The 25,090-nt window shown below is 50.9% G+C and overlaps 1 protein-coding gene across 5 annotated transcripts in view; it reads right to left on the bottom strand.

Moving 5' to 3' along the window:
- Window positions 1–11,189: 11,189 nt before the first annotated feature.
- Window positions 11,190–25,090, bottom strand: part of KREMEN1 (kringle containing transmembrane protein 1) — a 68,174-nt gene continuing 54,273 nt past the window's right edge. Inside the window, exons 6-11 of one of the 5 annotated variants that reach the window (XM_082641252.1) lie at window positions 20,539–20,871; window positions 19,542–19,703; window positions 18,370–18,454; window positions 16,569–16,725; window positions 12,995–13,150; window positions 11,190–11,292 (exon numbers count right to left, since the gene is read on the bottom strand). In XM_082641252.1, the coding sequence (XP_082497378.1) occupies window positions 13,016–13,150; window positions 16,569–16,725; window positions 18,370–18,454; window positions 19,542–19,703; window positions 20,539–20,871 (872 nt within the window). In that variant the 3' untranslated portion in view covers window positions 11,190–11,292; window positions 12,995–13,015. The other 4 variants (XM_082641254.1, XM_082641253.1, XM_082641255.1 and 1 more) reach the window with 4 other exon arrangements.

Raw genomic sequence — 25,090 nt, 5'->3', positions numbered from 1 at the left:
AGTTAAGTTTTGTTAGAGGTGTAAGGTTAGATTTTTTTTTTTTTACATGTGGATGTCCAGTTGTTCCAATACCATTTGCTGAAAAGATTATCTTTGTTCCATTATATTGCCCTTGTTTCTCTGTTAAAGGTAAGTTGACTATATTTATGGGGATCTTTTTCTGGGTTCTCTATTCTGTTCCACTGATTGATTTGTCTGTTCTTTCACTGATACCACACTGTCTTGATTATCGTAACTTTATAATAAGTTTTGACATCAGGTAGTGTCATTCCTCCAACTTTGTTCTTATCCTTCAATATCATGTTGGCTATTCTGGGTCTTTTGCTTTCCATATAAACTTTAGAGTCAGTTTTTCAATATCCAAAAATAACTTGCTGAGACTTCAATTGGAATTGCATTGGATCTATAGATCAAGCTGGGAAGAACTGACATCTTGACAATATTGAGTCCTTCTATTCATGAACATGAAATATCTCTCCATTTATTTAGTTATACTTTGATATCTTTCATCAGAGTTTTCTGGTTTTCTTCATATAGATTTTGTACATATTTTGTTAGATTTATACCTAAGTATTCCATTTTGGGGGTACTCATGTAAACAGTTCTATTTCTCTAATTTCAAATTCCACTTGTGCATTGCTAGTATATAGGAAACTAATTAACTTTTGTATATTAATCTTGTATCCTGCAACTTTGCTATAATCACTAATTAGTTCTGGGAGGTTTTTTTTTACTGATTCTTTCAGATTTTCTACATGGATGATCATGTCATCTGTGAACAAAGACAGTTTTATTTCTTCCTTCCCACTCTGTATACCTTTAATTTCCTTCTCTTGTCTTATTGCATTAGCTAGGAGAGACCACACCTATTTTTAATGCCACTGTATCCTTTGTACCCAGCACCATGCCAGGCATAAGTAGGTGCTCAATAAATATTTATGGAAAAAATGAACCATGTGGTCACTTAGAGGCAGAAAGCCTAAGAGAAGAGTGTGTGGTGTGTGTGCATGTGTGTGTGTCACATGTGCACCTGCATGATAAGCACATCTGTATGACAGTGTAGGCATGCTTGTGCACGTGTGGTTGTGTGCATGCATGTGGTATGTGTATGGAGAGACAGCATGTGTGTGCATGTGTGTAGTGTATGTGTATGTGAAGGATCTTCTAACAGTGACTAGTAAACTCTACTCAGTCACTGTTCTGGAATCAGACTCATTTGAAGTAGCAGCCCCCTCTCTTGGGGAGAAGTGAGGAGGGGTTGGAGAGATGCAGCCCCTTTCTCTACCTCTTATTCACTGGTGCCCTCCCGGGGCCAAAGCTCCCAATGGCCTGTGGGAGAGTCGGGGAGAAGATGCCATCCCCACTTGGGACTCTCCAAAGGAGAGAAATGCAACATCTTCCTGCTTGGAGTCCAGGGTCTAACAGGGTTTGTGAGCATTTCTGTCAGTCCTCACTTACACCATCTCTGCTCACCATAGAGCTCAGACATATCCAAGGGACAGCTGGGTTCAAATACCAGCTCTGCTATTAGTTCTTTGATATTGAACAAACTTTCTTCCTCCGAGTAGGGGAAAATATTATTACCAACTCTGTTGTCATGATTAAATGAGATAATGCAAGCAACGTGCTGTAGTAGGCAGCCCCCACAGTGGCCACCAATGATCCTCACTTCCTGGCATTCACACCCTTGTGTAGTTGCCTCCCACACCGAATAGGTCTGATCTCTGTACCAGCAGGACACTGCAGAAATGACCAAGTGTGATTTCTGAGGCTACATCATAAAAGACATTGAGGCTTCCATCCTCCTCTCTCTTGTATCACATGCTTCAGTAGCCAGCTACCATATCTTGAGGATGCTTAAGAAGTACCATGCAGAGGTTTAAGAGGCAAGGAACTGAGGGGGCCAGGATCAACTTGCCAGCTGCATGAGTGCACCATCCTGGACATGGATCCTCCAGCCCCAGACAAGCCTTCAGACGACGGCCTCCCTGGCTGACATCTTGATTATAACCTTGTGGGAGACCCTAAATCAAAACCACTCAGCTGAACTGCTCCTGAATCCTGACCCAGAGAAACTGACAATAATACATTTTCATTGTTTTAAGCTGCTAAACTGTGGGGTACGTTACACAGCAGAGTATAACTCATACATGTGTGCAGCACAGTGTCTGGCACTGCGTGTACTCAACAAATGATAGGAAGGCACGGTTATTAGTCACTCTTCTCCTTTGGAATCAAGCTTTGTATCTAGGTTGAGCTCACTGTACTAGGTTCCTTCTTCCCTTAGGCTGTGGGCTGTTCTAGGTAATGCAATGGAGGGCTGGTCCCATCAGTTTGCCAGCTGTGTCTGAATCCCTCTTTAACTTGAAGAGGATCCCCACCACCACCATCCACAGCCATTTCCATTTTGGACTAGTTAACCTATTTTCTGATTTTGTGATATCTCCAACATCAGGACTGGTTTTAAAAAACATACAGGCAGGCCTCCTTGAATGTCTCTTTGTCTATGAAGGTAGAGGCTCCTAAAGTTAGGATGAACCTCAAGTCTCCTAGTCTAACGCCCCTCCGTCTCACTTTAATCCAATGTCCCCATTTCCCCATTTGGGAACCTGGACTTCATCTATCATCTGTCATTCTCAACATCACATCTCTTACAGAGCTCATCATTCTCAATTTTAAAAATAAATCTCTCACCGGGCTTCCCTGGTGGCACAGTGGTTAAGAATCTGCCTGCCAATGCAGGGCACGTGGGTTTGAGCTCTGGTCTGGGAAGATCCCACATGCTGCGGAGCAGCTGGGCCCGTGAGCCACAACTACTGAGCCTGCGAGTCTGGAGCCTGTGCTCCGCAACAAGAGAGGCCGCAATAGTGAGAGGCCCGTGCACCGCGATGAAGAGTGGCCCCCGCTCGCCGCAACTAGAGAAAGCCCTCGCACAGAAATGAAGACCCAACACAGCCAAAAAAAAAATCTCTCACCGGCAAGCACCTGTTTCCTCCCAATCTGGCTCCCTGAGCAAGTGGAATCTGAAACCAGTCCCTCCTAAATATCTATACCTGAGAACACTAAGGAACAAGACACACCTGAGCTGACCAGCCCCCACTCCCCATCTTCCTCTAGATCCATCTCCTGTTGCCTTGCTATCCCATCAGGCTGGAAAGCAGCCTCTTTCAGCAGCACCCCTGCCCTGGAGGCAGGGTCATCATGCCGATACCGCTAGACATAGGGCTGGCTGCACAATTTGTGGGGCCCAATGCACAATGAAAACGTGGGGCCCCTTCTTTGACAATTATTAAGAATTTCAAGATGGTGACAGCAGAGCCGAGCACAGGACCCTTCTGAACGTGTGGCCCTCTGTCACCGCAGAGGTAGCCTTTGTGTGACATGGGCCCTGCTGGCACCAGTCCCTGTTGTCTTTGAACTCCCCAATGCCCTGTGTTTACTTTTCTCCTCTGTTCTTTATTTTCATTTTCCAGCTCCCCCTTGCATCCTCTTCTTTTCTGGAAAGCTGGCCAGGACTCTTGGCTGGTGTGGCCTCCTCTAGACATCTTCAGGGCTATTGGGTTTCCCTTAACATTCATCTGCCTCTTGCTCTGGCACCATCCTTTTTTTTTTTTTTTTTTAACATCTTTATTGGAGTATAATTGCTTTACAGTGGTGTGTTAGTTTCTGCTGTATAACAAAGTGAATCAGCTATACGTATACATACATCCCCATATCCCCTCCCTCTTGCGTCTCCCTCCCACCCTCCCTATCCCACCCCTCTAGGTGGTCACAAAGCACCGAGCTGATCTCCCTGTGCTATGCGGCTGCTTCCCACTAGCTATCTATTTTACATTTGGTAGTGTATATATGTCCATGCCACTCTCTCACTTCGTCCCAGCTTACCCTTCCCCCTCCCCGTGTTCTCAAGTCCATTCTCTCCGTCTGTCTTTATTCCTGTCCTGCCCCTAGTTTCTTCAGAACCACTTTTTTTCCCTTAGATTCCATATATATATGTGTTAGCATACGGTATTTATTTTTCTCTTTCTGACTTACTTCACTCTGTATGACAGTCTCTAGGTCCATCCACCTCACTACATATAACTCAGTTTCGTTCCTTTTTATGGCTAATACTCCATTGTATATATGTGTCTGGCACCATCATGTCCCTCTCCTGCCGTGGCTGAATTGATGTCAGGGACTTGAGCCACGTGGGGCTTGGTTGCGAATCAGTACCCTCTCTCTCTGCTACTTTTCCACTGGTGCTTCTCAGCTGGGCCAGCCCACTTCTCCAGCCTCACCCACTCGCTCCTCCTATACATGCTATACTGAACAGCACTCACAATGGACCTCCCTCAGATCTTTTTTTTTTTTTTTTTTTTTTTTTTGCGATACGCGGGCTTCTCACTGTTGTGGCCTCTCCCGTTGCGGAGCACAGGCTCCGGACCCGCAGGCTCAGCGGCCATGGCTCACGGGCCCAGCCGCTCCGCGGCATGTGGGATCTTCCCAGACTGGGGCACGAACCCGTGTCCCCTGCATCGGCAGGCGGACTCTCAACCACTGCGCCACCAGGGAAGCCCCCTCCCTCAGATCTTGAGGCATTTCAGGCCCTGACACGACTGTGAGATTTTGAATAGTCATGGCAGAGACAGTGCTGTGGATTCACCCATTTCATTTCCCACACCGCCTCCCCCTCAGGAGGACTATATTTCCCAGAAGCCCTTGTATCCAGCCCAGCCCATGTGACTGGTTACAGCCAATGGGATGTGGGAGGAAGTGAAGTACAGTGAAGGAGTATACTCCTGGGTCCTGCCCCTAAAATCTCCTGGAGACCCTCTGCCCACTCACTCCCCACCCTGCCTGTTTGTGACATTAAGGGTGCCTTGAATCCACAAGATACTGGAGCTAAAGATGGAAGCAGTCCACGGCTGCCTTTGCATAAAGGAAGAAACACCCTTAGCAACGGGGTGATGCCTTCCATCTAAACCGAGGGCCCAGGGAACACGCCAGATCAGCTTTCTCCCCATCTTCCCAGTCCAGTGCTTGACACCACCTTCAGTTTTTTTTTCAGGAAGCTCCATGCAGCCGTGGAAAGGGCACAGACTGTGGAGGCAAAGTCATAGTAGCAACTTGGGCGTGAATTCTGTCTTCTGGACCTCAGTTTCCCCATTGGAAAGATGGAGGAGGATGATCCTTTGAGATCTCCCAGCCTCTCATGATGGGCTTGGGGACCTGGGGGCTGACAGCTGCCCCTCTCACTCCCTCTGGGTACACCCAAGGGGCGAGCTTGTCTGTGCACTCAGCTCCCACAGGTATCCTTTGAGTTCGGCATTGCTTCTGGAAGTCTGAAAGGTTGATAACTGTCGTTTGTGTTAGTGAACACAAATGGACAGGGATGGCTGGAGGTGACTGTGAAGTTGCAAAGCCCTGGGTTTCAGTCCCAGCTCTGCCACCACTCACCAGGTCGATGACCTCGGGCAAGGGACACCTATCATCTGAAGAGGAGGACCTAACCAGCCAGGATTAAATGAGACTAAAAAAAAAAATAAAGCAGACTTTACTTCTCTAAGACTCAATTTCCTCATCTGTGAAATGTGAATATAACCATACCCACCCTATTGGGTGGTTGGGAGGATCAAATGAAATAATATGAAGTGTGTCGAGTTTAGCAGGGAGTCTGGTCCTCGGGCATTTAATCAATGTCCACCATTGATATGACAAAGTACCTGCTCTTCAGCAAATGTTAGCCCCGTGGTGGGTGGGCCTTGCTCCCCTCCGACTCTGTGTACACACCCATTATCAGGGGGTCTTGCCCCAAGTGGTTTGAATGCTGTAGCTGCTCACAACCCTTCACCTGGAGCGGGTGCTGTGTTGTCGGGCGCTTTCTCAGGGTGAGTCTCTAGTGCCTAATTCAGAGTTTTAAAGATGTAGCCGGCCTCATTTCCAGAGAGCATTCCAAGGCCTCAAAAGTCCATCGATAGCAAAGTTATAGCAGAAGCCCAGATCAGCCACCCCCCTCAAACTGCTGCAGACCCGTTGGCCGAAGATCAGACACCCCGATTGCTAAGGGTTAATTACAGACTTGGCGCCCATCTGCTCCAGACCTCTCAAGAGTCTTTCTTTTTTCTCTTTCCAAAGGCATAAACATTTGTACTGCAAGTAGCCCGGGGGGCTGGAGTTGTTTATTTTGTAGTTAACAAAGAGAAGAACATTTTGGCTTGTAGCCCAAGTGTTCTGATGGCCCCAGGGAGAACCTTTTGGGAGGCCCCCCCTACACAAGCAGGTGCCTCTGGGGGTGGCTCAGGTTGGGGTGGGGCAGGTTAGCAGCTTCAGCCCGGCCCTGGGAGCCCAGGTGACTTCCCCAAGCAGGGGAAGTGCTGCTTCTCAGGCTTAGTCTGTCTTGGAAACACACACCCCAGCATTTTGACTCTTCGACAGAAGAAAGAACTGCTTTCTTCTGAGTGGTGTGCCAGTGAGAGGCAAATGTTGCTCTTTGTTTTTTACACTTTCCATTAAAAAAAAGTAATCAATGTGTTTCCCCCCCAAAAAAAATTGCACATGTAATTCAATAATATAAAAGATTCAAGCTACGTATAAACACATCAAATAAAATGTGCTGAACAGTGACTTAGAATTTCATAGTATGGAAGTAGAATAATTCACCTGCTCACGTACCTGCTGATGGGATGTGTTCCTTTTATAAGCAGACAAAAAGGATGCTCTTAAATAAAGATCTTCCTGTTGTTGGGTCCCGTGGGGTCAGGGCGCAGAGGACTCGCCTTCTGGGCAGACAGTTTGAGAATCCGAGAGCTCCTAGATGTCGTGGTGAGAGAGTGTCCTGGGTTAGTCGACAGGGTTAGAGCCCAGAGCAACGGAGGTGGCGGTTCAGGGCTGACGTTCTGCCGCAGCACTCTGATATTACCACTGAGCAGCGCTGGTGAGCAAGGCTGCGCAGGGGCGGCTCCTGCCATGAAAGCAAGGGCGCGGGAGGCAGGGCCGGGGCCCAGCGGAGAGAGAGCTGGGCCTGGGGTTTTAGCCTGCCTGTTTGCCCACCTGGGGCCAGGAGGGAAATAAAAGAACATCAAAATTCTGCATTTGTTCCTGACCTGAAGCAACAGATGAAGAAATCCACTGCAGGCAGGAGGCCAGCAGAGAAGGCTATTTTCACCCAATAGATAACGTTACTGAGAAGGTAGTGGTCAGTAGATATTTTTATAAAATAGGGCCATATATTGAACATATTGGGGGAAATTAGCTACTTAAAGGAACCGAGTCAGGAATTATTTTTCTAAGGAGCGAACTTGCCCTTTGTGCATTGTGTGCTTGGAATTTGATAAACAGAGTTTCAATCCCAAAGGCAGGGCGCATCTGAGGTCCCATGCTCTTGGTGGTCCCCGGGAGGTCTGGCTGCAGAACCGTGTGATTCCGCTCCCATTTGGGACTATGGACCAGGCCCTTGACATGCTGACCCTCTCCAGACCTGTGTGGTTAGAGTGTCACCACCCTTAGTTTACTGACGAAAATCATTAAAACGCCAGTGCCAGAGCAGAACATTTTACCTTTATTATGTTATTTAATCTTCACAACAACTCTATGAGAAAACTACTGTTAGACCTATTTTATAGATGAGTCAACTGAGGATAGAAAGGTAAAATAACTTGCCTGAGGTCTGGGAGCTGGTGACAGCAGAGCCTGCATTAAACCCAGTCCCCACAAGTTCAGAGCTCATGGTATTAATGCTCCTCTGATGAGGAATCAAGGCTTCCTCAGTGAAGCCAGGTGGCTTGGCTAGGGTTACCTACACAGGTATGTTGGCAAGCCCGCCTCCTTCCCCCACCCCTCAGCAGCGGCTGCCTTCCTCAGCCCCAGCTTCCGGTCCCTGTCACCCCAAACAAGACGGAGGCACAGCCCGGAGTGTTTCTGGGGTAGAGGGCTCCCAAGACTTGGGCCCAAGTTGCAAATGACTCAGTGGGAATGGAGAAAAGGCGAACAGCACCAAAGAGAAAGGCCACCCGTGCAGTCAGTCTCCTGCCCCGAGAGTCAGCCGGGGAGAAAAGGGGTTGGAGAAAGTTAAGCAGATTCTTTGCTAAGCCCCTTTGCTGAGAGATTTGATGGCAAATATCAGCCAAGCAAGGCCACATGCAAAAGGGCCGCCCTGCCCACCTTGTGGCACTGAGAAGGTCAGTTTCTAAGAGACTGGGGCTCCCTACGTGGGAAAGGGAAGTGATTTTTGCCCAACATTTGGCTGGGAGTCTGGCTCATGGTTCCAACTCATGGGTATTAGCAAAGGAGAACAAGGCATTGTTTAGGGTGGCAAATTAGTTATAATTAAGAGAACCTGGGAGACGCAAAACAATGTGAGGGCCACCAGCTGTCCTGGATCTGGGGCCTCTGGAGGAAACCAGCCGCCACCCCTGCAGTGCAGCCCATTCAAGCAAAGAGCCTCCCCCATCCCCTCCCCGCCCTCCCTTGTGCTCCCAGGGGGCAAGCGCTGCTGTGCATTAGGGTCTCCCTTTCTGCCCCACCAGCATCTTTTCCTTCCCTTTCTCCACAATTTAAACTCACCCAGCTTGTCTCTCAGGAAAGCAAACAGGCTTGGGGGTGGGTTCAAGTCCCGATTGCTGTGCTTCTTGAGTGAGTTATTTAACCTCTCTGAGCCTCAGTGTCCTCATCTGACACATGGGGATAATAACGAGGCCTAACCCATCCAGCTGTTGTGAGCATTCAAAAGGAAGAAAAGCGGTTGGCATGGTGGAGGGGCTGGCCTGTGGGTTTGCCTGTTTTCCTACAGCCCGCGAGCTGAGAATGGTATTTACATGTTTTAATTATTGGGGGAAAGTCAAAAGAGGAAGAATACTTTGGTGACATGTGAAAGTTATACAAAATCCAGGTTTCAGTGTCCATAAATGAAGTTTTATTGGCATACAAGCTGCCATGTGTTTATATATTGTCTGTGGCTGTTTAGGGGTGGGCCTTGGTGCCCCACCCCCTCACAGTCACCCAAAGGCTTGAGGACTTGAGGTGATGGGAGTGTCCTTGGGGGTCCCTGGGAATAGGCTGTGGTTTGAGTGGATGCTGCCCCCAACCAGTGCAGTCAGAGTTGAGAGGTTGTGACGGAGACTGGAGACCATAGGACCCACAAAAGGTAAAATAGTTACTATTTAGCCCTTTGCAGAAAAAGTCTGCTAACTCCTGGTGTGAGCACCTGACACTGGGTAAGTGATCAGTAAAGTGTATGCATGGTTACTATTATGATTATTACTCTTTTGGTCTAGTTTTAACTTTCAGGTACCCCTGTTTTGCCTTAATGGAGAGATTCTGAACCTGAAGTCCATGGAAGGGTTTCTGGGGCTGGATGGGGAGCGTCTCTGACTCTCCAGAATTTCTATGTAGCTTTTGCAGGTGAGGTCTTTTGGGGACGGGCTTCGTGACATTCCTCTGATACCCAAAGGAGTCTGGGTTGCCAAATAGGTAAAGAATTGTAGGTTTGATGCCTTCCTCACCCTAGGCAAATTGATTTGTATTTTCCCTGGGCTGTCTGGAGGCAACAGGGATGATATTTGGGGGAGATATTTGGGAGCCACAGGGTTTCCCCTCAGAGCCCAACCCCCTGCCCAAGTGGGAGGGGCTTGCAGAGCAACAGGAACCAGGAGCCTTGGCTTTGGAGCCAGCAGACTTGGGCTCAGTCCTGGCCTTGCCCTCCACTGGCCGGACTGCTTCTCTGAGCCTTGGTTCCCAGGCTGGGTTGACCCAGGGATGACTTTGAGGGTTGAGCACAGTGTCTGGCACACAAAGGTACCGCAGAAATGGTAGCTATTATTATTATCAGCAGCAGCAGCACCCTTGCACATTCAGATTTCCTCAGCTCTCCTGAGACCTATAAAAAGCTGCCCCACATTTGGCTGAGGTTTGAGTTCCCACTGAGTGCTCTTGATCCGATTTTATCTTTGGTACCAGCAACTAAGGCAAGTTCATTACACGCATTCTCACGATCAGTGTGCAAAACAGCAGGTCCCCAATTAAGTTTCTAGAAGTTCAGTGGCTTCACTTGAACAGGGACAATGGTAAACGTTCCTGAGAGCTAAATAAGAGACCTGAAGCTTCTCTGTTGCAAGAACCTTGGCTGTTTCAGATCCTGCCATCTTTTTTCCCAAGGAGTTACTCTGGACCTCAAGCTTGGATCTGTTTTCCCCCTAAAATGCTTCCCTGTGGAGCCTGGTTCCCCAGCCCAGTCATCCACAGTGGGCAGGTTCATTCCAGAGCCTGGTAACCACCACTGAGAGGGCTGAGGGCATCCCTGCCACCGGGCTGTCCTGGAGACGGGCCTCCCGGACACAGGCTGGTCCACGGCCAGCCCAGCCCGGTGCTGTCTGCGCCCAGTTGCCGGGTGTAGTCCCATTCAGCAGGGATCTGGTGGCTCCAGACAACAGCTGGAGACCAGGACGGGAGACTTCCAGCTACAAGCAAATGTTGCTGCTTCTTGAGGTTGAAATATTCTATCCCCAAAGTGTTCCTTTCAGCCAAGCAAAAACAATTCCCCATGGGGACCCGACCCCGCCAGAGGAACAAAAGCTTCCCAGTTCTCTGCGTCCCAGAGACCGTCTGCAGCTTCAGGCACGCACAGCCCAGTGGGGAGAGGGGATGATCACATGACCCCCAAGCTTGGAGACAAGGTCACCCTTGTCCAGCCCTTTCATCTCCATAGGAAGAAGGGTCTTGGTTGCCTGACAGAGGATGGTGCTAATGCTGCCCTGGTGCTGGCTCCCAGATGGGTGGGTTTTAGTGTCCCATCTTGCAGGTTCGGAACAAGGAGATGAGGTCAATGTCAGCAATCTCCAGAGTCCACTCAGATGGGTTTTGGGGGCTCCTCCTGGCGCTGCTTTAGGCAGGACAGTGGTGTGCATCCTGGCTGCGTGTATTTATTTTTCTGTTGCAGGCGGATCCACCTCTAAGAAGTTCACCAGCTAGGCTGCCCCATTTGTCTTCCACCAGCCATTAAAAATATTTTCCTTCAGGGAAGGAAAGCGCGTATGGGAGAGGAGAGCTCAGAGAAGACACTCAAGTGAAGCTGGCCTGTGAGGTGCCATCATGTGGCAACGGCCACAGCAGGTTAGGGCTGACTGCCTGGGCGCAGGCCGAGGTCAGGAAGGGAGGGGACAGCGGGAGGGGGACACAAACCTCACGTCAAGGCAGCGCTTTCTGGAGAAGTGTCTGGAATGACTGCTGTGCTGCGCAGTGCTCCTCCCCTGCCCCTCTCTGTTCCGCAGTGAATCTCTGGAGTGATACGGCCTTCAAAGTCGAGTAACCAATACACTGTGGATGGTGGAAGAAGCAGCCAGTGGAACTTAAGGCCACTGCCTATGAGTGGATGATTCGTTTTAGAGGAAAAGGTGACTACCGACCAAACGTCTCAAACAAGAGGGCTGTCACAGTTCAGTGAGCGTCGGCATCACTCAGAAGCTTCCCAGGGATTCTGGCGGGTCTGGGGTGGGGCCCAGGAACCTGCATTTCGAACAAGCACACCAGGGATTCTGAGGCAATTGGTCCAGGCACTGCTCTGAGGAACACGTCTGCATCTGAGGTGGTGGTAACGTGCCCCCTTTTCTCCTTGCCATAACCGGCTAGAGCAGGGAGACCTCCCCCAGCAAACTGCCTCCTGAGAATTTGGACCCGGGGCTCCCAGAACCAGCAGTGGCTGTGTGACTGAACCAGGCGGGTCCAAAGCTTGGCTTCCGGGGCTGCCCCCTCTCCTTCCCCACGAGCCAGCTCCCCCCACCCCACTCCTGCCCAGGCTCCCCGTCATCTGCCTGAGTGTGTCCGTGACACTGTCCTCAGCAGCCTCCTGGGTAGCCCCAGACACACCCCGGAGATGTCATCTGTGTCCCCATTTCCATGGGCTGTGGAACCCAGGCCTGACCCTCCCTGGGTCTCAGGCTGCCTGTCCGGGCCTGACAGCTCTGCCTCCATGTCCCACAGGACCTCACTCGACTCAGCCCAAACAGAACTCAGTGTGTCTTCTCTCTCTTCTGGTGTCTTTTACGTCCTTTATCGAAAAGACTGGCCTCTCTCTCCCCCCAGCACCCAAGTCAGGATACTTGGGCATCACCCTAGACACTCCCTTCTTCTTCACCCCCCAGCTCCATTCTAAAATAACAAGGAACAGCCACCACTTACTGAAAACATACCACAGGTAATAACTCATCACAACTCGATGAGGTAAATAATTACTGTAATTGCCCTCACCTGACAGGTGAGAAAACAGGCACCTGGGGGGGGCCACGTGCCCGAGGTCATGTGGTGGTGGGGTTGGGGGATGAGCCAGGCCCCTGGCCTGCGGAGATGGCCAGCTCTCTCTCAGGCCCTCCCCTCCCTCCATGGCGCTGGTGTGGGGGCCTCGGCATCTCCCGACTGGCCTCCTCGCCCTCGGTCTTACCCCACTCCAACCTGTTTTCCAAATGCAAGTAGGAAATCCTTCTCACTGGGAATCTGGCGTCGCTCCTCCACTGAAACCGCTCAAAGGCTCCCTGTTTTACACCCCCGGCCTCACAGTGAACCAATGGTGGGCGCTCAGTCCTGCAGGTTGACTCAGCTGTACTCTTAGTTTACTGCCCCGCACTCCTATCTGAGCCTCAGCTTCCTCATCATCCAAACGGGGACCACAGGACCCACTGAAAGGGCCACTGGGGTGCATGGCTCCTCACGGGAGAGGGCAACTCACACCCAAGCTTCTTCCGTGTTATAAAAAGGAAGGGGTGGGGGGAAAGGGGAGAGGAAGAGTCGGCTGCTCTGAAAGGCAAGGAAACCCATGTGGACGATAATCATGCAGCATGCTAGCCTTCTTGACCTTCTGAGACGTAGATGCTGTGCATCTTACAAGAGGGGAAGCTGGACCGACCGACCTGAGGCCACTTCGGGCCCAGGTTTTCTGAGTGCAGAGCCCTGTGCCCTCGCCCGTGGCCACCCTATGTCCACCGTGCACCATGTGAGTTTGGAATCCCAACTCTTCAGACCTTACCAGCGGGAGATTGGCTGTGGGTCAGAGACACGATGAGAGCTGAGCGACTGGAAGACGCTGACCCAGGGAGAGCCTGAGGTCCTCCCAGCGACACCTTCCTGGCCTCGGGCTTGGGAGCCTCCCGTAAACACGACAACCTAGGGCCCGTAGCGATTTCTACAACAATGAGAATATTTATTTTCTCCCGACAGTAAAAATAACATTTTTCTCTTTTGTAAAAGTACCATTACATTCCATTTTCTTAAATAACAATCCTAAAAATATATATTAAATTGTATACAGTGCGTCACACTTCATCTTATATTTTAAAATACATGATGTTTCTATTTTATTCTCAAAGTTGTGTATTAAGAGCATATTTACAAATAAAGCCTTGTCATCCAAAGTCAGGATCCCTGCGGGAAGGTGAGTCTGGATGTGGGCAGGTCCTGGCGCTGTGTGGACCCCTCGGCGGCAGCCCCCCAACCGTGTGCTCCTGACGACACGTCCTTTCTGAAGCAGTAGATTGACCTCAGACTTTCCTCCACACCCCACTCCTGCCTCGTTAAATACGTTCAACTTGGCAAGACAGGAACCTGGGAGATGGGCCCCCTGGGGTCTGCAAACAGAGGGTGAGGCCCCATCCCCTGGGGCCGGCCAGCCTGAGGGGAGGCAGCTGGGCTGGAAGGTCTGAAAAACACCCTGGGCCAGGGTAGCTAAGCTGAGAGCCCTGGCCAGGAGGTAGAACAGTGAGGAGGGTAAACAAAGACACCAGAGAAAAACAATCAAAAGGTTAAACATTCCCAAGGTGGTAGCAAAAGCGGACATCAAACAGCAAGGAGAAGACTGGAAACCCAAGAGGGCAGCAGTTGACCGGGCTACAGAGTGGGGGTCCGCCAGGCTCTGCAGGAGGCCTGGGGTGCTCATCAGACAAGGGGATGGGACCTCGGCGGCCGTCCCCCTGTAAGTGCTAGGGAAGATGAAGTGCCAGGAAGCATGGGGGCTTGGTGACAGGCTGCATGCCCTGCTGGTGTCAGGACGACCTGGCCGGACACTGAGCAGGTCAGGCCACTCCTGCCTGGGGCTGACGATGGGCCATGCAGGTGGGGCCGTGTCCACCCATGGGTTCGGCCTAAGGGCCAGGACAGCTGTGCTTGCGAGTGCTTTGACCCTTGCGTTGTGGGTTTCTGGCCGACTGGAGTCTTGAGCCAGAGCCCACACTTCAGAAGTTACAGCAACCTGGTTACCTCGCTCATGCCCAGAAAGGGGGGCGCCTCACCCTTTTCTCAGGGTCACCCCTTTCCAGTCCCCTCCAACCCCCACTTTGCCTCTAAAGTGGTTTCTTAGCAGATCAAGTGCTTCCTCCTTCGGTGCTCCTGGGTGTACACCTCCTCTCTTCTGGGACAATTGATGCCTCCAGTGTTTACTTAGCTGCGGGGGGGCCCTCTGAGGGATCACGCTTACAGAGGTCGGCCTGGGACAATTTATGGCCCTCTCCCCCTATGCTGTCCTGAGGCCGGTTTGGGATTCCCGGGGCTGCTCCCGGGATGGTAAGTGGGTCCCAGGGTGCTGGGCTGTGCCTGGGGTGGCAAGAAGGACAACACCGGGGTCACAGCCCTTCCGGGATCTCTGAAAAAGGGCTGCTCCAGGTGCTCAGACACACCGTGACCTGAAGTCACGAAGTGTGAAGAGGGCAGGCGGGCCCACAGGATGCACCAAGGCCAGTGATCAGAGGGAGCCCACGGCTGCGAGCAACTGCCCCTGGCCGGGTGGACCCCTCCCGGGTGGGATTCCACAGTCCCTCTGCTGCGCGGACCTATTCACAGCACAGGGCCCTCTGTGACTGCACACACCTGACACTTGTGTCTGAGAGGAGATTCCATAAAGGCCAGGAATAGCTTGGAGGGGAGACTGCACACGTCAGTATATTCCAGTGGTCCTTGCACTCGGCAGGCCTGTCTCCAGACCCTGGGGCCGGCAGACAGCTGCTCAGGGTAACCGCCCTTTCCAGATCAAAGCCTCACCCGGTGCCTGGGGCAGTGCCCCCGCTCTCCCGCGGACACGTGGCACTTCCCCCTCCAAACGCACCTCGCCAACCCTGCTAGCTCCCAGTGTCTCTCCTGGTTGCCAGTGTCGCCTCCCAGCTGGCCCCACGCGGCCCTCTGTCTTTCTGGGAGCTGGGCGCAGACGCCTGCCGGTGTGGCAGACCCCTAGGGAAGGCCACAGCAGGCAGCAGCTCAGGGGCTCGGCGAGGGGGGCAAAGTGCCCCAAACAAGGAACCTGTGAGGCCAGAGGCACAACGAGGCCCAAGGCTCGAGTGCCTGCGGGAGAGCCACACTCCAACAGAGGCCAGGCCTGGCCTTCGGGGTCCCAGGTGCTCCTCCTGGGTGCTGTGGACGAGGCTGCTCTCGGACGGACGGCGGGGCTTCTGGACGGGATGGCACTGACTCCCGCGGCCGCTGCAGCTCTCAATCTTCGGAGGCCTTTCCTCAGTGGGGCTGCCGTTCCCACACCCTCCCTCTCCACTCCGCATGCCACTCTCTGCGGCTCCCCTCCCCTTCTGGGGGGCAGAGGGTGTGGGAGTAGGGACAAGACGCCTCTCCTTCCCCACTGAGCCATTCCGAAGCCCACCCTGTCCCCATAAGAAGAATCATGGAGGCCGCAGAGAGCACAGGCCATGGGAAATTTTTCATCCTCTTTCAAAATAAGGGACACTTAAAGGAGGGACTGCTGGCACCTTGTGTCACACGTTGCTTCCTGGATGCTCAACCACGTTTACACTCCCTGTTCTGAACTGAGAGTCAGCTTAGGAATCCCGAAATAGGGCCTGGCTCAGGCTCCACAGGACGAGCTGCTTGGGGGAGAGGTCACCAAACCCAGCCCAACAAGGAGCTACTGAGCACCTAGAAAAGCTTTTGGTAAAGTCTACTGCATGAATAAATGAATGGATGTTTCCTATGACCACCCCTCAAACTTGTCTGCTGGTCACCGAGCTGCAGAAGAAGCCATAGAAAGAAGCCCATGGGTGAAGGTGTCAGGTTTGACATGACAGGCCCTCCCAGGCTGGAGGCAGCCCATTCTCGCCCGGAGCCCACAGAGCAAAGTCCCAGAGTCAGCACAGAGCGTGGGCTTCCGTCATGCTTTGGGGGGCCAACCCCCAGGACAGCCTCAGAACTCTCTCTGCCTAGCCTGTTCCAAACCATAAAGACCAGGAGAAAGCGATCTGTGTGTGGACAAAACTGAGAAGAAGCACTACCTACCCACTACCTGACAGTTGTCTAGAACGTACCTGAGCCCAGTGCTAGACACAACCATCTCTGTCATCTCAGCCCCACTGTCCCGACACCCTGTTCCTAGATCAGAGAGAGATGCAGGAGGCACGGACCGTGGGACCGTGAGTCTCTCTCCTAAGTGCAGTGATGAAGCAGGTCGAATTCAGGCTATGCTGCCCCTGTGGCCGGTGCCCCAGAAGAGGCCGAGGGAGAGGCAGGAAGAGTCAGTCAAAGGAAACCACGGGAGAAGTGGTCCCCAGGGGCCTCGAGCTCAGAGGGATCTCATGTCCTGGGCACGGAGCGGGGAGGTTTTAGTCACTCACAAGAGGATTACGGTCATCTTGTTGACTCTGACCCTTGAGCTTCTTCTTAAAGATGGAAATCGAAGTAGAAGGCTTATAAAAAATGCTCCAGATTTCCCCCGACGTCCCTGGTTGACGACAGCCCCTAAGGTCCCCTAAGGCAGGAACACGATGGGATCTGTCAAACAAAAATAACTTAATTTTTCAAGTAGAATAGAACAAAGCGTCCGAAACAACCTACCATCTCATGAGATACCTGCACCTATAAAATGGGACATTCGGTGAGGCGAGGCCTCAGGAAACCTCATAGCTGCCTTTAGAGACCCAAGGGACCGCCTCGTGGATGACCTGCGCCCTGTGGGATGGCAGTGCAGTGGGGCAGGTTCCAGCTCAGTGTAATGAAGAACCTTCTAGCTGGCAGGATTATTCAAATCTGGAAAAGGCTGGCCTGAGAGATTATGAGTTTTCAAAATACTTCTTTCTTTTTAAGCAGAAGAACTCTTTTCAAATGACACTTATTCGGAAACCCACCTAGCTAAACAGGATGAAAGCAAGCCTGCTCTTCTTGGACTGGGACCTGCCTTTCTGCCCACACCTGCCCTGCCCCTGTGCCAGCCCCCGGCACTGCCTGACAGGGAAGCTGCAGAGGGGCTCAGTGTCAGATGGGAGTCAGACACAGGCTCTGGGGCCTCAGCGTGCGGTGAAGTGCTGGGCCCTAGAGAGAATGTCCTGCGCTCTCCCTGCTGTGGGGGACATGCAGACGGGACTGTGCCTGAGAGGCTTCCCCAGAACGTGTGAACTGGGACTTAAAAAAAAAAAAAGAAAGAGAAACACAGATATAGAAGCTCAGTAGACAATAACAAGGACATTGTTTCCACTGAAAAATGTAAAGTGCAGGGTGCAGAGGCCTATGGGTGGTGCCAAAGAGGCCAAGGGCAGCCTTTACAGGGCAATGGAGGAGACGGCATTTAATGTACAAAGAAGTCTGTGGCACAGAGCAAGCCAGAAGGTCAGGGAAAAGGTAGCTTTTACAGGACACCAATGCTCAGGAAAGCCTTGAAATGGAGAGAGCCCTTATGTCAATTATATCTCAGTAAAACTGAGAAAAAAAGGTTTACTGAGGAAAAGAAAAGAAATGGAGAGGAAAAGAAAAGAAATGGAGAGAGCCTGGACTGGGAACCACAGGAAAGACAGAGCAGAAGGCTAAGAAAATTAGCACCCCCCCTCTGTAGGCACACAAACATCAGTGCATGAACAATCACCCCTTTCCTGGAAGGCAGAACAGTTAAACCTGAACAGCGGAAGTAAGGGGAGGAAATATGTTTTTCCAAATTGGTTGGAACTGAAGGATGAAGCTTTTAAAAGCTTCTTAAATAATTGTTTTTAAATAATTATTAAGCAATAGTTAATAAAATATTGGAATTCTCTTCCTAAGAATGTCTCACAGTTTCTAGAAGGCATCAGGAAATATGCCTGGTATTGTCCTAGGAATCTTTGCTCTTATGTAAAGATCTCTTCAGGGGGCCAGCACAAGCCAAAAAATGGAAATTGTCCTGTTTTATGCCCAGACTATTTCAATCCTCCTTGAAATCGTATCCTTTAGACCCAGGAACACACACACAATCCCTCAAACCTAGTGAGATTTGTCCAGTTGTACATTTCACTCTACAGAGAATAAGGAATGTCTATGGCCTCACGCTGCCCAGCACTGAGGGCTTTGGAATCATGTCCCGATATTACAAGTGTTCTCAGACAACTGAAGCGTAGTAGAAGAGGAGCCCTGAGCCTTCCCCTCCTGGAGTCGGGTGGCTCTCATACTCACTTGAAAGTGATGTGCAGAAGCATCTTTGCTATGACGGCTGTGACTGTGAGGATAAGGAGCGTTGCCAGGCCATACACTGTCCATCCTGCAAGTGCAAAAGACAGGGGTGATCGGACTGTGTGTGTGAGCTCACTTTTCAGAAGGAGGTCTGAGTGAGCCCTGGTGGCTCAGAGAAGCAGGCCTGGCTGAGGAGCTCCCTGCAGGTGGGGGTAGCCACGCAGCGCAGCTCAAGCTGGGCTGGCCCGGAGTCCCAGACCTTCTGAGCACCTCACCTTGCTCTAGACTCCCTCCTGGAGAGAGGCAGGCAGTGTGGTCCAAAGCACACTCAACTTGGAGTTGAAAGGGGTGGTGCACATTCTGTCTCTACCACTGGAATCACTGTGCGGCCACAGGCGAATTACATAAACTCTCTGGGCCTCATTTCCTCATCTGAGGAATGGGATGTGTGACTTGTGAAATCCTACAGATACACAAACAATAGGATACACAGGAAGGGGCTCTCCTCCCTGACTTCCTACTGTGAGTCCTGCAGGGGAAAACCTCTAGTCCAGGGAATCGCGAATGGTATCTGCAGCTCTACCAGCTTGTAAAGGCTCCAACTTCTTGGCAGAAAAGAGAGTCACAGTCCGTACCCGAGCAAGTTAGCCAGCTTGAACCATAAGATCACCACCCTCTCTCCACCCATCTCCTACAGGACCTGCCTTCACAGCTCTGGTGACTATCTGACTTCTTTTGCTTTTTGTCTTTCTTCTTTCATGTGTCAGCCACAGGAGGGCAGGGATTTTGTGTGGTTCTCTGTACAATCCAGTGCCTAAGACAGAGCCTGACACCATTAAAGCACTTACACATCTTCCGAATGACTGAATAAACACAGCTCTGGCAACTGCCAATGCACTCAGAGAGCTACAACTTGGGGCCGAAGGAAACACTGGGTTAGCTGATTAATCACCATGTACTAAAGGCAGCCGTGTTGGATCCTGGAGGTAAGGACTAAGGAATCAAGGTAAAGAGAAAATGTCCCTCCAAGGCCAGGACAAACAGAGTCATGGAGCCAGGACCCCCAGCCTGCCTCGGAAACAGAAACACCTGAGAGAGCTCTGTTTCTGTAACCGCCAAGGGCACTACCCCCAAGCTCTGTGGCTCCCACCCCTTTGATGGTGTCTGGGAACTGCTACCTGGCACGGTCTGGGGTGGGTGGCTGGGGCTGGTGGTGATGACGTAGAGGACTTTGGAGGACCGGGCAGCGCTGACACTGAGGTTGGCCTGCTCCGTGATCACCTCAGCCAGCGTCTGGTTGGCAGTGGGCCTCTCCTGTGGCGGGTCTTCCTTGACAGCTGCAAGATCAAAAGGAATTAGCTGGGGGAAAGCTGGTGGAGATAACGAAGAGGAGGCGGCACTGGTCATGAAGAGAAGGCAGTTTTCTATGGGTCAGTGCTCTGGGCAATTCTTGGCCCCGCTGGCCCCAAAGCAGAACCTGCCAGGCTCTGGCTCCGAAGGAGCCATTTGACGTGTCTCTGCATGGACACCTGAACGTGCTTTAGCGTTTTCCTGCTCTTGTGCCTCTGCAGCTATGGTCCCTCTGCCCTGAAGGCGCTCTTCCTTCCTATCTGTCCGCCCCAATCCTACCTGTTCTTTCAGCCTGTCCCACCCGTGAGGAGGCCTCCTCCTCCCTCCTGTAGCCGCACACTGACTGAACTCTTCTTGAGGCCCTTGACGTCCAGGACAGAGACTAGGTCGTGGACACCTGCTGTGTTCTCATGTGCGGGCAAGGAGTTGTGCCTAGCACACATGTGTCCACATTCCAGGGGCAGGAGTGCAGCTCCACGTTAGGAGGGTCTGAAGATGGTAAACCAGGCTTTGGGGATTGGCTAGGATGTTCAGAGGCAGGAGGATGGACCAAATGACCTCTCTGGAACCTTCCGATTCTGCCAATCTCAGCTCTTTCTTTTAGTTAGTCTTTTAACTCTCCCATGAAAACTGTCATGAGAACGACTAAGACAGCAGAACATTTCTGTTATCATGAAGTGGGTACAAGTTATAAAATAGGAAGCGGGAAAACCTGCAAGTTGAGTGGGGAGATCCTGACGCACAGTCCTTCTGGCAAGAAGCACCCGAGGTCCACATGTCACAATGAGGTTCAAGGGGAGCCCAAGGAGGCCGGGGTCTTACCTTGGTACAAGACAGCAAATCCCTGGGCCTGATTGATGCGATCAGAGAAGAAATACAAGATGACAAAGTCCAGAGAGATGTTAAAGGACAAAGGTGGGCGGTTCCTCCCGTTGAAACGGACCAGGACACGGTGGGTGTAGCCGTCCAGCAGCTCCACCATGTCTGCGGAATCCCGGATGTCAAACAAGGCAAAGTTGAAGTAGATGTGGGAGGCTCCCGGGACCCGGATGGTCCAGTAGCAGACCCTTCCTGTGGCATATGCGTCGGGAAAGTCCGGGGAATAGACCACGGAAGTCATGGCCGAGTAATTCCCACCACAGGCACCAACCAGAGCTGCAGGAGACAAAAGGACACCAGCCCTCAGGCTGGGGCTCTGCCACAGGGCTCACTTTTCAACCTGTTACAAACAAAACTTCCTAGCTGATGGGATCCAGTTCGGGATGTTGTTTTTTGTCTGCAAAACCAGACTGTCTTATGTTTCAGGATTGAATCACAGAATGAATCGCTTAAACCCTGAACAAACGACTGGAGGCTTTTTTTTTTTTTCCCCCAGGAGACCTTAAAGTTAGCACACAGCACAGCAGTGCGGCCCCGGCGGGGGCCAGGCTGGAGTCAGAGAGTCTGGGTTCGGAACCAGCTGGGCCATTGACCCCAGGGGCCATACTTCACATCCAGGCCTCTAGCTTCTCGCAGCTTTGAGGGTGGAGAGACCACCACCTACCTGCTCTCGTATCACATAAATGTGTGAGGAGAGGTGAGACAAAGCACATGAAAACACAGGACCTCTCTGCAGGGGGCACTGATGAGGTAAGGTTGTAAAAAGCTGAGGGCATCCCAAGTACCTTAGGGGTGCGAGGTTCGTTTGAGGGGCCACACTTGTTTTTCAAGTGGGAAACTGTGGCACAAGGAATGACTTTCTGCAGAGGGGAAGCTCACTGATCACTCTGCAGCAGCACATTTGATGTCTCTGGACTCCCAGTTCTGAGTGGCAGGTTCTGAGTGGCAGATACACTTCACTGTATCTTATGTGCTGAAGTGCAAATAAGATCCTGGAAATGAAAGTCCTCAAGAGGGAGGGTAGGGCCAGGATTTAAAAAGCAGGCTTTGGGGGAGTTCTGCTTCCCTTTAGGATGTAGAAAGCTGCTTTCATCCTAACAATGAGAAAAAGCTCAGAACTTTTCTTCAATGCATTAGAAAGCTGAGGTCTCAAGACAACCAAGCCAATTTAATTCTAAAAAGTAAGAAGCTCCTCTGAGGAGAGTTAGGCCACACAAAGTGTTTCATCATTGACGGAGCACAAGAGGAAGAGGGGGTCGCCATGAAAGTAAGTAAGAAGAAAGCAGCTAAAATTTTAACAAATTTCTAAAGGCTGAATGTGGGCTAGCCTCTCAGTCCAGGATGCCCGGGGACCCGAGACACAACAGGAGTCTGCACTCACTTGCAAGCAATTCTGTGCAGGCCTCCACCCAGGGCCCACGAGAATGACCAGGGTAGGGCAGGAGACCAAAGGGTCCCCATTGGTGGTACCAGTGAGCAGGAGGTGACGGGTAGGAGGTGATGAGCCACTGCTGGGGGACAGGCCTGAAACCCTGCCCTCTTCCAGGACCCTCCTCTCAAAGGAAACAAAAGCCTTAAGCTGCAAGGGGGAGGGGCAGCAAACCCTCCTGCTCCCAGGGCCAGTGTAGACGCCCCTGGGGAGGGAGCAGGAGACTCTCTCGTTCCTGTCAAAGTAACCAGGCAAAGACTCATTGCTTCTGGGGGAAGAGCAGAGGCAAAAGCCATCAGCCCCTGGTTGCCTTGAGCCCCAGGATCCTGCACCAATACAAAGCAGAGGTCTGCTACCCAATGGAGGGGCAGGAGACCCTCTTCTTCCCGGAAGCCCCCACAGATACAAGGCAGTGCTCGGCTGCCGGGAGAGGGGTATTTGGGGATGCTGGAAAGACCCCAGCCCAGAGGCCCAGTGACACGATGTGTCTGAGATGGAGGATGGGGCAGGAGAACCAAGAACCCCCAACCATACCACGAGCACAGCGCCAAGTAACAAGCAGCAGAAGTCTACCATCGAGGGAGGGGAAAGGTCACGGCAAGGAGGAACTGCTCAAAGCTGAGGGCGGAATGGGAACAATGAAAAAAACCCCACTGGAATCCCAGGCTCCACATCGAGCACGAGGTAACAGCAGCCATCATGGGAGGAATCTGAAGGCTGACATGCACTGCAGGTGATGATAGGAACAGGGAAACCCAAACCCAGCTCGACCACTGATAGAAAGGCTCAATCAATCCCCACACTGAGCAGGCCTGCCCATTTCCAGGTGTAAATACACTTCCTCAGCCTCTACTATCCTTCTACATATAGTGTACGGTATTCAATACAATATTACAACACACAAAACATAAAAGCAAGCAAGCAAGAAAGAAAGGAAAATAAAAGACACTGTCAGGACTTCCCTGGTGGTGCAATAGTTAAGAATCCGCCTGCCAATGCAGGGGACACAGGTTCAATCCCTGGTCGGGGAAGATCTCACATGCCGCGAAGCAACTAAGCCCGTGCGCCACAGCTACTGAGCCTGCACTCTAGAGCTTGCAAGCCACAACTACTGAGCCTGTGTGCCACAATCACTGAAGCCCGTGCGCCTAGAGCCCGTGCTCCACAACAAGAGAAGCCAGCGCAATGAGAAGCCCACGTGCCACAAAGAAGACCCAAAGCAGCCAAAAATAAATAAATTACTTTATATTAAAAAAACAGACACTGTCAAGAGATAAAACATCTGGTAATCACTTCACAATATATATACATATTGAATGATTATGTTGTACACCTAAAACTAATACAGTGTTATAAGTCAATTATATCTCAATTTTTTTTTTTAATTTTTATTTTTATTTATTTTTGGCTGCACTGGGTCTTCGTTGTGGTGCGTGGACTTCTCATTGCGGTGGCTTCTCTCGTTGCGGAGCACGGGCTCTAGGCGCGTGGGCTTCAGTAGTTGTGGCTCATGGGCTCCAGAGCTCAGGCTCAGTAGTTGTGGCACACAGGCAGGCTTAGTTGCTCTGTGGCATGTGGGATCTTCCCGGACCAGGGATCGAACCCGTGTCCCCTGCATTGGCAGGCAGATTCCCATCCACTGCGCCACCAGGGAAGCCCTATATCTCAATTTTTAAAAGAGGAGATAAAACAATCCACAGAACCAGACTCAATAATGACCCAGACATTAGAACTACCGGACAGAAAATATCTAGGGGAAAAGATGGACAACATGCTTGAACAGATTGGAAATTTCAGCAGAGATATGGAAACTACAAAAAAGAGTCATGTAAATGCTAGAAATAAAACAAACAATATTAGAGATGAAGAATTCCTTTGATGGGCTTAGAAACAGATTACACACACTGAGGAAAGAATCAACACGTTTGAAAACAGGTCAGTAGAAATTATCCAAAATGAAACACAGAGAAAAAAATAAATGAAAAAAGCAGAACAGAGCATCCAACAGCTGGGGCACAATATCAAACGGTCTAACAATATATAATTGGAGTCCCAGAAAGAGAAGAAAAAGAGAATAAGATAGGAGAAATAGTTGAAGAGATAATGGCTAAGAATGCTCCAAAGTTGATAAAAGGTTATTTAAGAATCTCAGCAATCTTCAGGCAAATAAAACAAAAATTTAAAAAGCAAAGGGAGGGCTTCCCTGGTGGCGCAGTGGTTGAGGGTCTGCCTGCCAATGCAGGGGACACGGGTTCGTGCCCCGGTCCGGGAGGATCCCACATGCCGTGGAGCGGCTGGGCCCGTGGGCCATGGCCGCTGAGCCTGCACGTCCGGAGCCTGTGCTCTGCAACGGGAGAGGCCACAGCAGTGAGAGGCCCGTGTACCACACACACACAAAAAAACCAAAGGGAATTCCCAGGTGGTCCAGTGGTTAGGACTCGACGCTTTCACTGTCGAGGGCCGAGGTTCGATCCCTGGTAGGGGAACTAAGATCCCACATGCTGTGTGGCATGGCCAAAAAAAAAAAAAAAAGAAGGTGAAATAAGGCTTTCTCAAACAAAAGCTGAGAGAAGCCATTGACTGCAGACCTGCGTTAGAGAAAATGCTAAAGGAACTTCTTTAGCCCGAAAGAATATGATACCAGATGGCAAATAAGAACATGAAAAGATGTTCAACATCATTAGAAATTATGGAAATGCAAAGTAAAACCATGAGTTACCACGACACACGATAGAATGGTTAACATTAAAAAAGAGACAATACAAAAGTACAGGTGAGGATGAGGAGCAACTGGAAATCTTATATCTTGTCAGCCAGAGTGCAAAATGGTATAACCACTTCAAAAAACAGCTGGCAGTGTCTTATAAATGCTGAATATGCACTTAGTGTACAGCCCAGAAATGCTGTAACTCCTAGGTACTCACCCAAGAGAAATACAAACACATGCTCACACAAACACCTGTACATGTGTGTGTACAGTAGCTGTACAGCATCTTTATCATAGACTGATGTTTATCGATTGCTAAATGATGAATGAGTTGTGATACATTTGTACAAAGGCATGTT

The sequence above is a fragment of the Mesoplodon mirus genome (genome assembly GCF_964341445.2).
Source record: "Mesoplodon mirus genome assembly, chromosome: 13".
Lineage (NCBI taxonomy): Eukaryota > Metazoa > Chordata > Mammalia > Artiodactyla > Ziphiidae > Mesoplodon > Mesoplodon mirus.
The sequence above is the reverse complement of the archived record's forward strand: the minus strand, read 5'-3'. Positions and strand labels throughout refer to the sequence as shown.